Source organism: Perca fluviatilis, chromosome 11, assembly GCF_010015445.1.
Source record: "Perca fluviatilis chromosome 11, GENO_Pfluv_1.0, whole genome shotgun sequence".
NCBI classification, from domain to species: Eukaryota; Metazoa; Chordata; class Actinopteri; order Perciformes; family Percidae; genus Perca; species Perca fluviatilis.
The window spans coordinates 34,530,355-34,546,755 of record NC_053122.1 but is presented as its reverse complement, the minus strand read 5'-3'; the positions used below and the strand labels follow the sequence as shown (position 1 = coordinate 34,546,755).

Genomic DNA, 16,401 nt, shown 5'->3' with positions numbered 1-16,401 from the left:
TGGCCGGGCCAAAAAGTGACAAGTACATGTTAGCCAACAGGGCAATTAGAATGGCAGGGGAGACACTTTGGTTCCAGAATGAAAACTAAAAACGGCACGGTCATGGCTTTTACTCTCCCCTTTCGTTCACACTCAGGGCATTGATGTTCAACAGGTTACCTATTGAACTATAGGCTTCCATGAGTTGTTTAAACTAGAAGGGTTGATTTGGCTAACCGGCTAACCAACCCGGGTAACACAGAAGGGCTTGACTGCATTTTAGCCACACCAGCTGCAGTATCCATCAACACTGCACTTACACACAGTGCTTGGCACTATCTTTGTGGGGACCCATCATTGACATAATGCATTCCCTAGCCCCTCACCCTAACCTTAACCATCACAACTAAATGCCTATCCTTAACCCTTATCCTCCCCCTAACCATAACCTAATTCTAGCCCGAATCCTAAAACCAAGTCTTAACCCTTAAACAGCCCTTTAAAGTTGTGGGGTTTTGGTCCCCACAAATATACATATAACAAGAACGAACACACACACACACACACACACACACACACACACACACACACACACACACACACACACACACACACACACACACACACACACACACACACACACACACACACACACACACACACACACACACACACGTCTAAATTGGCTACAACATTCAGCATACCGCTGTAGTGTAATCACGCTAGGGCTGCACAATATGAGGAAAATATCTAATTGCGATTATTTTTGACAGATATTGCAATTGCGATGCACGATATTGGAGGGAATGATAATTTTTCTATCATTATTCTCATTTTCACTGTACAATTAAAAACATTAAAATGATTATAGTGCGATTTTTTTGCGAGGATCTGTACCAGACAAAGATTTTTTGCCTTTCAGTCTGTAGGATAGGATTTGTAGTTCGGGACGTCTCTGCAGCCCCACAATACTTCATTCAGAATGGTTAGACACACATAATTTAGCCTTCAACAAATATTCGCCCCTGTAAGCAGTGTTGGACTTCATTGCCAGGCCTCATGACATGATCCTCTGCCATTAACCTACAGCATTAGCCAGCAGAGGTGTGGCCTTTTTGCTTCCCATTCGAATCAAACTAATCTGATAAGGTTATCACTTCTCTCAGCGGAGTGCAGTGCTACAAACATGTCTGTGCAGTCCATACATCCCGCAGTATAGTTATTGTACGATTCAAAAGCCAGGCTACCTGAGACTGCGTGAGCGGAGCCTGACAGGGGGAGAGGCGTGTGCTCCTTCTTCGTCCGCCACGCTCTCTGTGCTCCGGAAATGTTTGAACAGGAAGTGGAGATCATCTTGCGTGGGCTGGAAGGGCAACTGGTGCAATAACTCCTGGGAAGAAGAGGACTAAAGAGAAATGGGGAATGTGAGGAGAATGAGAGAAGTAGAGAGTGGAAAGGGATATTGTAGAGAGGTCAGCGTACAGGAATCTGTAAACAAAACAATAATAGTGGCTGAATACTCAAACTTATTTCCCACTTTTGTCTTCTTTCAGCTGCACATTTGTATCACCGTCAGGTTGCACTTCTGCTGCTCTGATGATACAACATCCTGTGTTAAAAAGCTTGCTCACACCCCTGCTCTCTCAGATTCATTCATTATCCGGGGATGCTCAGGCTTTCTTGCTCAACTATAGATCTAAATGAGATGTAACACTTAACAAGGACATGCTGAGTAAGTAGAACATCAGAAATCCCTTTAGGTTAAGGAAATGCAGTGAGCTTTAGTGTTCTGGCTCTCCTAAAGCAGGATTTCTTTTCTTTTTTTTCCCCCTTCCCTGCTGCAGCATGCCCTGAGGTACGCAGCAACGGCTGTTGTGTTGGCAATGCATGCATTAAGTTTTCTCTTTCCAAGACAAAATGTGTGACACGCAGCCTGGAATTTATGAGAACTCCCATCTGGCTGGGCTCTTGTGTTTCACTGGAGGAAGAGCAAAGGGAAGAGTGGCTCATCTCACGAGGAGGAAAGAGACGAGCCGGACAGAGAGACAGAAAATAAAGTGAAAAGGAAAACAGAGAGAAAAACACACAGAGTAGGAAAAAATAAGGGCTAGAATGGGGGGAGGGAGGGGGGGGGGAGATACGCCGAGGAGGAAACTAGAGAACAGAACCGAGCGAGAGCAGCATAAAGACCTCACTGACAGCGAGCCTGAAAGAGGGGCATTGTGTGGGGAGGGCTGACCTCACCGTCTCCAAGCCATGTGGCTGGCCGTACAAAATTACAGCCGTGACAGAGGAGGGCAGGTATTGTTTTTACAGCCAAGTGCAGTTTCGGTAATGACTTTCTAGACAAATTCTCTCAAGATAACGAACAAAGAAACCGTCAACAAATAGCTGACGGGTGTAGCTGGGCAGCACGTCGCGCTCCCTGCCCTTTTGACTTTTCCCTGAAAGGATATAAGCCGAGTGGGGAAATGTGAAACGCTGTACAGTCCCTCCTCATGTGTGAGGTCATCCAGGAAAAAGTAGCCATGCATTTCAACAAGACCCGTGTTATTTTAGCGATAAGACCAACTCCTGTACTTTCCCTGGGTCAAAAGGGGGCTACGCAGAGTAAATCATTTCGGTGGTCATATGGTAAAAAATTAACCTAATCACTCTTTAAAAAAAGTTTATTGTTAAATTCAGGCAGAAAACAGACCATATGTGTATTGTAATTGTCATGTATGTAGGTATAAAACTGTCCCTGCTAGACTATAAAACCTTCTAGGATAACTCTGGGGAAAAGCATCCGAGGATCTGTTGTGGAAAGAGCGATAAAAGGCCGCTGATGGAGAGATGCATCATCGTTGGACATATCCTGTTATGACTGAGTCATTAAAAGTACACAACATCCACTTTCCAGTCAGCCGTTCTGGATAAATCAACTGTCTGCAGAGACTGCGGTCGACCAGAATGTCACGTGACGGTGTTGGTGATGGTTCCGCAACCGGTGGAAATTAGGAGTAAGCGATGTCACGCGTTTTTTTAGGCTATAACAATAATATAATATAATATAATATAATAATATAAGGCTTTAACATTTTTTGTCACATACAGCAAACATCTCCTCACTATGCACTAGCTGGCGGTCCCCTGGACACACTGTGTGGCTGTAGACAGCCCAGGCTCCACAAACGGCAACAGAAACAAACTGGGCCAACTTGCGCCAAGGAAATAAACAGTGTTCCAGCCAATAACCGACAAGAAGGATTTTGGGGTAGGGGTTGGGGGGGTGGGGGTTAGTGCGCGGAAGCACGGAAGGGAGGGGGAGGGGACGGGATGAGGAGGAAGGAGGAAGGAGGGGCGAGCTAGCCTCCGTTTTGTTTGACAATACTTCGAACGTCAACAAGAAGTGACGTCACCCGACATCGCTTAGAGCACCTTTGAATAAGCTTGCGGTCTTCTGCTGTGAGCCGTTTGTCAAAAAAAAAAAAAAAAAAAGGTATAAAACACCACTTTCACAGCTCATCTTAAATATGACCCAGGCGCAGAGCGCTTTTTATAAAAGAACTCACTCTGTAAACTGGGGTCTACTGTAAATCAACAAGCATTTATAGGTTGTTGATGCATTCCCTACACTGTGTGTATTAATCGGATGGGATTTACAGGTCAGTGCGTCAACACCATAAGCTTACGAGACACCGCGGGCCCTGTAAGCTGATGGATGAGCGGAGTATAAGTAACACCGGGAGCTAAGCGGTCCCATGACAGTGGTTCGGAGAGGGGATTGAATGTCTGATGAAGGAAAGCGACGGAGTTCGCTGCCACTGACGACTGCAGGAAAAGTTTTGTCGTTGCTGTTGAGAAACACAGGAAGAGATTCAGCTTACAGATACCGATGAACTGGGTGCACTGGTGCAGTATCCAGACGAGGGAACGGACGCCACAGACCACCTTCGCCCGTCCGCTCTGCGAGAAACAAAACAGAGAAAGAGACGGCTCAGTGGTAGCTCCCACATCCTGTTGACTCACTCCAACCTTCAAAGCTTCGCCTTTCTACACCTGCAACTGTCATTTTATGCAAAATCTTCCCATGCAAGTTGAAAGTGATAACATCTGATGCTCGAAACTGTGTGTGTGAGAGATATAAAAAATTAAATAAATAAAAAGAGACACCAGACGGCCGTGTTCTTACCTTTCAGTGCGGGCCAGTTGGCTACACCGATGCAAAAAAAGAGGAAGACACAAATGGAGAGGAAGAGGGCAGGCAGAGACACAAAGTGAGAAAGAATATAAATAAACAGTGTTCAATGATAGTGACCGTGTAGGTCTGGCTGTCAGAGTCATAGCACTGTTTGTCTCTCCCAGCACTGCTGCTGAGCACCTGCCAAGCTGCCATAATACTGCAGCACTGAGACCCACAGACACTTGACTCATTATACACACACACAAAATATATGTAAAAAAACACACACACAAAAAAACAAAACAAAACAAAAAAAAAAATATATATATATATATATATACACACACAAAATAATAATTAATAATAATTTTATATATATATATATATATATATACACACACACACACAACACACACACACATACAAAATATACACACACACACACACACACTCACACATTATATACACACACACACACACACAATACATATACACACAAACATTACAGTAAACCTCAACCTTTATGTGTGAAATGTCCATGTGTAATAGTGTCTCCGTGTCCATTGTCCCCCTACTTTTCCACCCAATATGGCACTCTGAGGACGTGGCCTAATTTCCCTCACTGATTCAATCGGTGTTGCCAAGGATGGTCAAACCTTTTTCTCCCACAAGCCAACTCTTGGGGACACGCAGCTACACTACGACTGCCACAATGAAACTGGATGGTTCTGCTTTGAGGACGACTGAGATCGGAGGATTACTCGGGGGAATGAGACGTGTTGGTTTTCCCATCTGCTTCATATCCCACATGTATGTCATCCGCTAGGTGTTATTACAACGCCCTACTACGGTACTAATGCTAGGTCGTTTTATTAAGGCCCTGCAAGGACTAAGAGGATAGAAGCTTAAGATTAAAAACAAGGCTCTGAATCAATGTTAGAATGAATGCCTGGGGTGTAAAAGGAGAAATAAACTATTGTGAGCCCAAATATTGGCAGTCCTCACATCCTAAGGTTAAAAATAAAAAAAGCATCTTGAATGGTGAAGAGGGAGCTTCCTTCATTTGCATTAAAAAAAAAATGATTTAGTTATTCTTCATGCGAATGAATGCCAACTATTGTGTGTTTGGCTCTTCCATGTTCACATGACAGAGTAATTCACAGCTCACAAATGACATCACAGCTTGTGTGAATAACAAATACACCCAGAGGAGACTCCAAAGTGCAGTCACAGCATCTGTCTCCGCACTTGCCGCTTAAATAGTCTCCAGAAATTTAGATGAGTCATGCAGGCTCGTGCGACGCAATTCTATCAGGAGGCTTCCCCTCTCCATCCTCAAGCGTATGGTGCAATACGCCATACTGCACTGCAACATCAAATGCAAATTCATAACACGTGATATTTGAAATAAGCGTATACATTTATAGTACACTATTTTCTGCGACTGAGCGAGGGTGCCAGTTACAGCTACTATTCCTCTAAATTCCAGTGAGTATATACACAGCTGCAAGAAGCGTGATGAGAGGGCAAGCTCTGCAATTTTCGCCATAATCACAGAAGCCCTGAGTAATGAGCGTGTGCTCCGACTTTCCGCCTTAATTGGCTTGACAAATGCCAAGACCCACGTCCAGCAAATGGCCCTGGGGCCCTTCAGCTGGTTGGACTTGCTTCTCCATTGCCTCATTTCCACCACAGAGGCAAAAGGGAACTAGCCAGGGCACGTTCGTGATTCATGCAACTCAGTTTCCTCTAAAACCAAGTTTTTTAGGTTGTTTTATTTTTAGCATGTTGTGTTTAACTTAAAATAAGTTGTTGTTTTGGATTGGCAGGGCATTAACCTCTGTGCGGAAATATTGGCGTTTATTTCTTATGTTTTGAACTTAAGCTTTCTACAGTTTTGTCATCTTTGCAGGAAGAAAGATGAACCTACTCCGATGTTAAAATATGCATTTAATCCAGGCATCCTGAACTGCAATCTATCAGTCTTAACAATGTTCCAGTTTTTTTATATTAGGTAGGAGAAATACTACTGCTTGCAATGTGGCTGAGCTCAAGTGCCTTAGAACAACTCCATGTTAAAAACAGCAGTTAAGTTCATTCTTACCTGCGTGCAAACTGGAAGTTGGCAGAAGTGCTTGCAGAGACATTTCTGGGGCTTTCTGAAGGGCTGCTGCCAGCTGAAGAGACAAAACAATTAAAAATTAACAGTTACAAACATTAAAAATGAGTACAAGCTGAAATATGTATAGGAATACTATGTATGGGACTATTTGTATGATGAATCATGCCAGCAGCTGTCCCCTTATTTTACATTATCAGTTAGAATAAGGCTCAGTGATCATTTTGCAACTGATTTAGTTCAACCTGAAACAATCCCAAAAAAAAATTATAATTTGAATCACAGTGACACACCACAGAAGTTAGTCATGTTCCCTGCCTAATCAAAAAGAATGTGCGGACAGCAGAGAGTCCTGTTGTTGATCACACCACATGCACTCTTGAAAGGGTCACTAAAAGGGTTTTCTTGCCAGCAAAGCACTGACGCACCCTGAGTGCAGAGAATCAGTGAGTCTCCATTTAGCACCTCAGGCAGCTGGATGAAGACATGACTAACCTGGAAGAGGCTATACAAAAAATATCATCATGAGGAAAACTTCTGTATGTCTTGTGCACTATACTGTGGGCACATGATGGTCCAACAGCAATGGAAACTTGATAAGGGAAACCAGTGCTAGTCTTGTGACATACATCAAAAACAACAAAGGTTAGGCTGAGGGCACATATACTAAAAACAGAAAAAGCTAACGTGGTGGGCTCATCATTCCATCCTAACCCGCTTGCCTGTGTTTTCCATGCGATCGTGTCTATGTGAAGTATGTGTGACGAGCCTCCGCTCTAAATGCCAATATCACACACTGAGCCGAGTGGACACGCAACAAAAAAACAACACGAGTACCTGTGGCAAGCGGGAGGGGCGAAAGAGGTCGCGAGAGCGTGGGCGACGGGGTCCCGACTGCCAAACTCCTTCTCTTGTTGTTACGGGAACTGTGAGAGGACGAAAACAAACACAACATTTGATTATGCAAGACAATTACAGACACAATCACTCAGCAACGCCGCTTTATCAGAGCAGTAAACAGTCGGGCAAAATAAAACAGAGTCAACCTATGAACTGGAGTTGTTGATCGTGATAATGAAAAACACTGATAACTGTTATGATCCTGGTAGGCCAATGGTGTTTATACATCCACATGCACGCATAGCTACAAACATGTTTGTATGTAAATATAGAGATAGAGATATATATATATATATATATATAGAGATAGAGATATATATATATATATATATATATATATATAAAACAATAATAGAAGTATTTCTGACTCCAGGAGTTACCAGAGGCAGAGTAGGGGCGGGTCTTGGCGGAATGCATATGGGCAAAAGTAAATCAAAACTACCATAAATAATAGGCTGTGCTCCTGCCGAGCATTTCCGAATAACTCTCTTGCAAACTTATTGCTGGCGTGCCATTGGTCGAGCTACTTCTTGCCAATAGTGGCTACGGCTGGGTACCAAATTCGATACTTTTTAGGCAGCGACCAAATTGCTTGCTTAGTATCGAAAAAATGCCTAGTCATTCAATATCAAAATTTCAATACCTAAGGAGTAAATCTCAGGGTCAGTGAGCCAAAAAGCATGCAGCATGCTTCTAACAAGATCTAATAATGCTGGCGATTGGCTGTCTAGCGTTGTAGAGACACGCAGGAAAAACTCTACGTTACGCACAGAGACGGGGCCCACTTAGTAGGAGCTGAAAAATAAATAAAAAGATATGTGCCGTAATGTGTAGTTTTGTAATTTATTTTTGTTAAAATGGATTTGATAACATTGGCATTGAAAAAAAGTTACATTCAGGAACCATTATCGAAGTCACGGTATTGGTATCAGTACCGGAAGAAAATGTAACGATACCCCAGCCCTAATGGTGGCACGCGTGCTTTTTCTACAGTATATATATATATATATATATATATATATATATATATATATACACACTGTAGAAAAAGCTTGAGTCCAAAGTTGCATCAATATAAATAAAAGCTGCTGTTATTTTCAGACCGGTTTGTTTGTGTTGTTTTGATGAAAGAGGGTTTACTTCTGCCATGCTGATTGGCTTAAACTTGTAACCAGTGCGCCTCTTACCAGTGCTCCTCTTTGTTGGACAAGCTTTGTTCAAGCTTGGTATCTTTTGTCAACTTCTTTGTAGCTCCTTTAAGGAAACCTATTTCTAAGAAAAAGTCCCATAATAAAAGTGATGGCTGACAGAGCTGTTTTAAAAGCTGGCAGATAATACTAGGTGACATTTCTCTAAGCATGACTCATAAATGCCTGTGTTATTACGATAGAGTTAAGTTTGAATGTTATTTTGTCCACTTCCTGTATATTTGTGCAAATATGGTGCCTTGTGCTCACTCTACATGTGCCAAAGTCTTCGTCCAGAATGGAATGTGGGCTTCTTTTTAGTTTGGCTTTTACATTCCCCACTAAACTGGATGGAATCCATCCCATCATGCTCTCCGTTTCATCCAGATGATGTCGATGCCATCTTGCCAAAAATGACCTAAAATTACTGAAGGGGGGGGGGGGGCCTGAGACGACAACAGAGCCTGACGTTTCTGGGTCGGTGCTGAGGCAGATTCACGCAGTATATGGCCCCCCCAACCTAAAAAGCCTCACGTGGCAGAGACGGCACAGCAACAGAGAGAAGGGAGAGCCAATAAATGCTTGACTTGGGCTCCAACGACACGCCAACATCGTCATCACAGAGTGACGCTGTGAGTGTGCACCATTTTCTTCTTATCAGAAAATAAATAAACAGACACCCTTTTCACACTATAGAGAGCCTGGATGGCATGAAAGCATAACTGTATCACACCACGATCACAAGAGAGCTCTTTTTAACACTTGTGATAAAGGCTACTCATACAACTGTGGTTTGTAGGGACTGTGCAGGCAGCCATCTAGCTATAGATGAATGTAGGCCACTGAGATGCAGGCCTGCATGTTTCACATGTCTGCTGATGATGAAGGGCTGCATTTATTCACTGAGCACCATTCAAAGTCACGCTGTGATTTATGGGTTACATGACTGATGCATGTTCCCTAGCTACACGGGAAAGGTGGATAGTTTAACGCTCCACATGATGTCTTTATCAGCTTGTGAATAGTTAGAAATGTATATTACATTACATTTAAAAGATGAGGTTTTCTTTCAGAACTTCGATCCTTAGCAATGGTTCTTGCAGTGTATGCCACTGACAGCAGCTATATTAGATGCATACTGTACTAGAATCACAACAGAACATTTCACGACGGAAATATTGGGATTCAAGGGAAAGGAAATACAAATTCCATAAATCACGATTAGGGCACTTTGAGCTCACTGATTGCCAAAAGACACACTGATTGCTTACAGGGCATGAAAGGCAAACGATACTGCTCTACTTTGTCAGGACTGATTCAATTTATCTTGCAGATAACACAACACTACAGTCCCACTAACAACATCAGTGTATCGATCCACACTGGGACTCTATGTCGCTTTATGCGACAGCTGGTAGCAGACAATGCAGTCTGGCCCCATACACAACACTATACAATGGCCACGTTTCTCCGTCGGAAACAAAACTAGGGCGGATGTAACGTTAGCAGACACATACAGCTACACACTGTATGCTACCACAGACACAGCAGTGACATTGTCAATCTAGAGTTGTAGCTACACTGATAATCGTACCATACACTGTAGGCGTTGCGTTTAAATGCTGTGAATCGAATAGCTCAACATAAACGTTCAACAAATTGCTGTTAGCCAGACAGTGTGAATGGCACAGCTCAGTGGGGAGCTGATGAGAACTACAGGGACAGCAGACGTTTTCGCTTTGCGGGCGGCGGCAGTCAAGGCTGTACCGTTATCACTGTTGTCTAGCTAGCTAGCTAGCTAGCTACATATTCAGAAAGACTAGCTAAACGTTAGTATCAGAACAGGCTGTGTTGTCTTTACCTTTTTGATCTTTTCATCATGGCCCCAGTCACAAAACTAGTTTTGTAGCTCGGCAACACGGTCCAATAGTAGTTTTGGTCAGACATGGTGATGGCGTTGACCGATAAATCCAATCCAGGTATGAGAATTGTATTCTCGTTAAAGTGGGAGCATCATGGTATACAGTCTCTCTTAAAGAGTTGTTATTGGTGGCGGTTGAGCCAGTACGCAGTGTCCGACGGCAGAAACTCCATTTAGTTTCGGTTCAAACTGACCCCAGACCCACGGTACCGGGCGGCAGCACGGTGATGATGAGCGACTGCAACGGCCATGTCCGCTCTGCTCCTTCTCCCTGTTACCAGCAAAATGTCCGAAACAGTCCGTCTACTGCGGGATGTGACATTATCGAGTGATATCTTCGCCAAAATGTAAGAGTGATACAAACTTTCCAACAGCACCAGTACCAGTTACGCCGCACTGCGCAGTCGCGTCAGCGCGTGCCAAACGGGGGAGGGACTAATGATGCCTTCAAGCACTGTCGGAAATATTGGGTTAACGACTCGAATACAAACTAACCACCCAGCGAAAAACAGAAAGAAGACTTTGTGTATGTGAAACGGCTGGGGACTTTTAAACTAGTTTTTCCATTCTGATTGCATCGTCAGAAAGCTGAAGACATGGCTGTTTTGCTAAACTCGTGAAAAGTTGACTTCTTAGAGATAAATGGTTCTCACAGGAGAGCAACGCTACAAACATATGAGGATTTTATAGAATATGATGCATTGCTGTGGATTAAACTACCCAACAGTATATAAAAGGAGTTAAAATTAGCACAATATTAAACATATGCAGCAGTAAAACTTAACATACACATGAATGCAGCAGGAATATTAATGCAAAAACATCATACGTAATAGTAAAACACTGCCAGGGAACATTTTACTGCACAATGAATACTTTTGTACTTTAAGTAGGGATACTTTAAGTGTATTTTGCTGATTATACTAACATACTTTTAGTAAGGTTTTGAATCCACCACTGCAGCAGGATAAGTAGGTAGTTCAGATGTCCCTCCCCCCAGCAATGTTTTCCAGTTCCTCCTGGAGGACCCCAAGGCATTCCCAAACCAAATGAGATATATAATCTCTCCAGCTTGTTCTGGGTCTTCTACCAGTTGGACATGCCCGGTAACCTCCAAAAGAATGCACCCAGGAGGCATTCTTATCAGATGTCCAAACCACCTCAACTGGCTACTTTTAATGTGAGGGAGCAGCGGCTCTACTCAAAGTCAAGCCAACAGAACCACATCATCTGCAAAGAGCAGAAAAGCAATTCTGAGGTCCCCAAACAGGACACTCTTCTCCCCACCCCGGCTGCGCCTTGACATCCTATCCATGAAAATCACAAACAAAATTGGTTAAAAGGGACAACCCTGGGCGGAGCCCAACATGCATTGAAAACGCATTTGCTTCGGACACAGCTATAACTCGGGTTGTATGGGGCCGAGCGGCTCGTAGCAACGGCCTCTGTACCACATGCTTCCACAGTACAACATGTGTAGAGGGGATGGGCAAACTGCCATGACCCATCTAGTAACCCTGCAAGTAGGGTGCAATTTGTGAAAAAAGCAGAAGGGGGGAGGGGGATGTTTTTTGATCTTGCACATCAACAAAACATGCAAGAATTAAATCCCCCTTTCAACACCATGGACATGGTGCCAGTCGGCCAGGCATGCCAAACACTTAAATATGCACTTCAATATTCAATGGAAAATACAGTGCTTTCAAGTCGGAGAGCGGAGTTCACTTTGCAGCGAAAACTAAATACTTTCACCCAGGAAACACTCGTTCGTTCCTCGGGAATGTCTTAATCCAAACCACAATCTTTTTCCTAAACTAAACTAGTCGTTTTGGTGCCTAAACTTAACTGTCATTGCTGCATGACGCTCACTTTTTCTGGCTAAACTCCACTATTATGGCTATGAAAGGGCCGTCATCTGGCGATGCCTGTAGCCGGCTCACAGTCACCTATTGGCAGCTACACAACTGCGGCTGGTAGCCGGCTTCCCGGAGCTCTGTAGCAGCTATATACAACCAGCTCGGATTTTATCGTTCTATGGCACTATAGACTTTTCACATTACAGCGCTTTACTTAGTTTAATATTCTTCTATTTTAGGTATATAATGGTCTATTGGTGAAGTAGTGTAGTGATCACATTTTTCACATAAAAATAAACCAGCAGAAGGAGGGATATGTAGAGCAGAAAGGGGGAAATCCCACCCATCCCCCAGCAAATCGCACCCTGCCTGTCAGGATAAAGAGCTGGTCCACTCGTCATGACCAGGACAGAATCTGTATTGCTCCTTCTGGCTCTAAGGTTTGACAATGTGTCAGAGCCTCTTTTTCAAAAACAGGGCTATACTATATAATAATCTATGCAGACCTTCAGGCAGTTTGATTACTTGCACATGTTTGGGAATTACTTGTGTGCTTAAGTCCAAATGTACACACATATTCCTTTTTTTTTAAACTAAATGAATACAAACAGGGGGTCAAAAGGGGCCCACAGCTAATTACCCACCTAGTGAGTTAATCCAGCCCTGCTAGACTATTAAACAGTTAAAATTACACCGTCCTAGCAAATCACTTAGATTACTACTAAAAGTTTTCCACAGACACTACAAGTCCCAACTGAAATATTTGAGTGTTTTGTTTGTAGAGAAACCACTTACCTTTATGACTCACATAGTATTACATTAGTATTACAATAGTCTCGCATTGCCAGCCCTATCTCCACAGCGCTGTGGAGTAAGGTCTGGCTACACCACACATACATTCTGGGATAGGAGAAAAAAACGCCCCGGGTTGTTCCCATTTCTTTAAACCAATCACAATCGTCTTGGGCGACGCAGAGAAGGTGGCTCTGTAAAATAGCCTCTGGAAGGAACTTGTTTAGGTGGAACATTTGCACCCCGCAAAAGAAAACGCCCCATACAATATTAACTGAAGTTAACTGTTCACACAATACAGGAACATGAGATGGTGGACACATGGTTAAACCTCATTTACTCTCACCAGTGTATCACCGTGTGTATTTCGTCTATAGCAACCCCTACCAATCGGCCCCAAAACGTCCCGTTAAGAGAGTAAATGCCGTAAACATATTCTTAGTAAATCTTTACAATCATTCAAAGAAAGAAACAAGCAGCCATGTCTTATTACATGATCCAAATGTTTTTCTAAACTTGCCATTTTAAGCGTGTAACTTGCTAGCTCAAAGGTTGTTGTTGTTTCCCGTAGGGAACGGAGTTTGAGAACGGCAACACACACAGAGCGGAAGGCAGGGGCGTCGGACTGGGGGGGAAAAAGGGGACTGAGTACCCAGGGCCCTCATGTGAGGAGGGCCCAAAAAGATGCTAGAATGAATAGCTGTGGACGCGGGAAGGGGCCCATAGAAAATGCCTTTCTACAGGGCCCAGAATTTTGTGATACGCCCCTGGCGGAAGGTGATGGACATCACACGCCAGATCTCAGGCAATTATCCTGGGAGTGTACTTACCGTTGATCCAGACTAGTATTACAATGACGTAAGCTATTTAAATTAAACAGATTTGATCATTCAAACGTACAGGGTGAAACGCAGAAATACAGGACGTGAGCGGCACAAACATATTTACCGTAATTCTTTAAAATATTTACATATGTCACTTGTAATCTAGAATGTCCCATGATATTTCCTCTGACTCACAGATGGTAAAACTATAGCCTGGCGTAATCACTTCTCGAAAAGACTGGCGGAAGTCCCTGAACTGGTTAGAGACAGTGAAGAGATTGATGTGGTTCTGACTGAGGCGCCTCCTATTTGAGCAGGAAACTCACAAGTTCCTTCATGCTGTTCATGTGTGTCACCTGAAATTAACTGTTACTACTGTGTGTGTGTGTGTGTGTGTGTGTGTGTGTGTGTGTGTGTGTGTGTGTGTGTGTGTGTGTGTGTGTGTGTGTGTGTGTGTAAAATTTCTATTAATCATCAAGTGATTGCCTCTGAAGTCTGAACAGGAAAAATTAAGAAAAATACGAACAGACAGTTTTATTATACACCCATGCTCTACTGTGGTTAAATGGGACAACTGCTTCAGATAGTCACTGTTTATTCACAACACGCATGCCTTTTTAGCAATACCATTGTTTCCACTGTTATCACATCAAAGAATTTTTTTTTTTTTTATCTCTATCTCTGCTCTCCCTCTCTAAACCTGTCTGAGCGGTGAGACATTGCAGACTTTCAGGCAATCCTCGTTAACATCTTCAAAAGTTCTGGTCTCTCAGGAGAGAGTCAAGTAAATGTCCACTGGTGTGACATGTGGCATGCATGCACAATTAAGCTGATAAGTGACAGGCACCTGCTGGTCTGGTTTGAGGAGGAGAAAGGAGGGCAAAGGGAAGCAGAGAGAGAGAGAGAGAGAGAGAGAGAGAGAGAGCACAGAATAATTCAATTTATTATACTTACACATTTCCCCTGCGAGGAAGACTCAGCTCTTTCTAGAAAAGAAGAGAAGGGAAATATAAAAATGTGAATATCTTTTTCCGCGTTTGTATGCTGGTTTGAAATCAGCTATTGTTGTTTGAGCAGTTTTTTTTTTTTTTTACTATTTGGCTTAAGAAATTCTTCACAAATCAATATATTTTCCTTTTCAGGGTACCGTTCTCATTTTTCACACTGCTCAGAATAAACAGGGAGGAATGTGAAGTTGTGTTGCGTCACTCCCACATATTGTCTTTTTTTAATGCAGTGTACATCTTATTAGCTGCAGTATGGCCTAGTTTCTTTCTTGGGTCTTCCAGGCATGGAAGACCCACTTGGCATGGCATGGAATAACAGCAATGGTTCAAATCCTCACTAGACCACGGCTACTGCGTTTGAGCTCAGGCAACTGCAAAACTATATTCTTGCCAATCGGGGTTTGATGGGTGGCAAAAAGATTATTCTGAGGCTACTTTCACTGATTTTTATCCTCCCCATTTTTCTAAAGACACGTCTCCGAATGTGACCGGTTAATGTAAGCCACATATAAAAACATACCTACAACACAGACATTTCTGCAGAGAAATACCTTTTTAATTACTGTACTAATCAAAACGTATCAATTTGGACTAACATATGTTGTGTATTTTTTCAATTGATTCAAGGGAGACTAATTTCAACACAACATCATTATCATTATAATGACACAGGGCCAGGCACTCACATTTAAATTGCAGATTCATTTTAGGCGGAAAAAGAAACCAATCACAATAACTGAGTGGGAACACCCAGTTTGAGAGTCTTTCATCACAAGCCCACCTCCTCCATAACACACCAGGGGGTAGAAACAATACAGCTTTCACTTCTTCATTTATGCAGAAAATATACACATGAATGAACTCCAGGCAAGGAAAACAAATCCTTATTGCTACTCGGGACATTCCTAATAGTGATAAACATGGCACCCAGGAGAAGATTAAAGGGACGTTTCTGCCAATCATGCAGGCACCCTTGGGTTTTAAGCTCCTATCACCAAGGCAACCAGCTTCACACAAGTACCAATGGACAGCTCCAAAATAAACACATAAGCCCGACATTCATTGATTGCATCATGAGCTACTATTCATCGCGCCTGTTTTAATGAATTGACAGATAATACATATTTCCAAGATGTCTTTAAAGGCTAATTATCAGAAAGAACAAAGAATAGCCTAAAATATCATTTAGGCTATTTTAGTAGAAAATGAACTGAAATCCCTCGCATCATCGCCAACTGCTCATTATCATCATCCTCATCATCACCATATCATCCCGTTTGCCTGGAAACAGCCACATCCGAGCTGTCATGACAGTCTCTATTTACCTGTAGACCGCGGCGTCTCAGGATATTGGGCTCATCCATTATTGAAGACAATCAAAAGCCCAAAGCGGATCTCCGATCAGTCAGCCCATACTGCGCTCTGTCCTCTCCATGGAGCATGAACACAGTCCTCCCCCCCCCCGGCTCCTGCTGCTGCTTCTGCTGCTGCTGCTTCTTCACAACCAACGCCTCTTCCTTCTCCGGAGCGAGCTGCACAACCGGCCCCAAAAAGGTGGCCAGCTCAGTCAGCTGATCACCTGGCCGGGAGGGGAGGGAGGAGGCGGTGGGGGTTTAGGGTTAAGTTATCCTCCACCGAGTAATGAAGTGAG

General features: G+C 43.2%; 1 protein-coding gene across 3 annotated transcripts in view; it reads right to left on the bottom strand.

Moving 5' to 3' along the window:
* The window catches only part of mast3a (microtubule associated serine/threonine kinase 3a), a 35,100-nt gene extending 18,899 nt beyond the window's left edge, over nucleotides 1-16,201 (bottom strand). The window contains exons 1-7 of one of the 3 annotated variants that reach the window (XM_039816593.1): nucleotides 16,076-16,201; nucleotides 14,698-14,729; nucleotides 7,101-7,189; nucleotides 6,249-6,321; nucleotides 4,154-4,174; nucleotides 3,849-3,927; nucleotides 1,227-1,384 (exon numbers count right to left, since the gene is read on the bottom strand). In XM_039816593.1, the coding sequence (XP_039672527.1) occupies nucleotides 1,227-1,384; nucleotides 3,849-3,927; nucleotides 4,154-4,174; nucleotides 6,249-6,321; nucleotides 7,101-7,189; nucleotides 14,698-14,729; nucleotides 16,076-16,114 (491 nt within the window). In that variant the 5' untranslated portion in view covers nucleotides 16,115-16,201. Of the gene's footprint in view, nucleotides 1-1,226; nucleotides 1,385-3,848; nucleotides 3,928-4,153; nucleotides 4,175-6,248; nucleotides 6,322-7,100; nucleotides 7,190-10,211; nucleotides 10,668-14,697; nucleotides 14,730-16,075 lie in introns of those variants that run through there. The other 2 variants (XM_039816592.1, XM_039816594.1) reach the window with 2 other exon arrangements.
* Nucleotides 16,202-16,401: the final 200 nt, after the last annotated feature.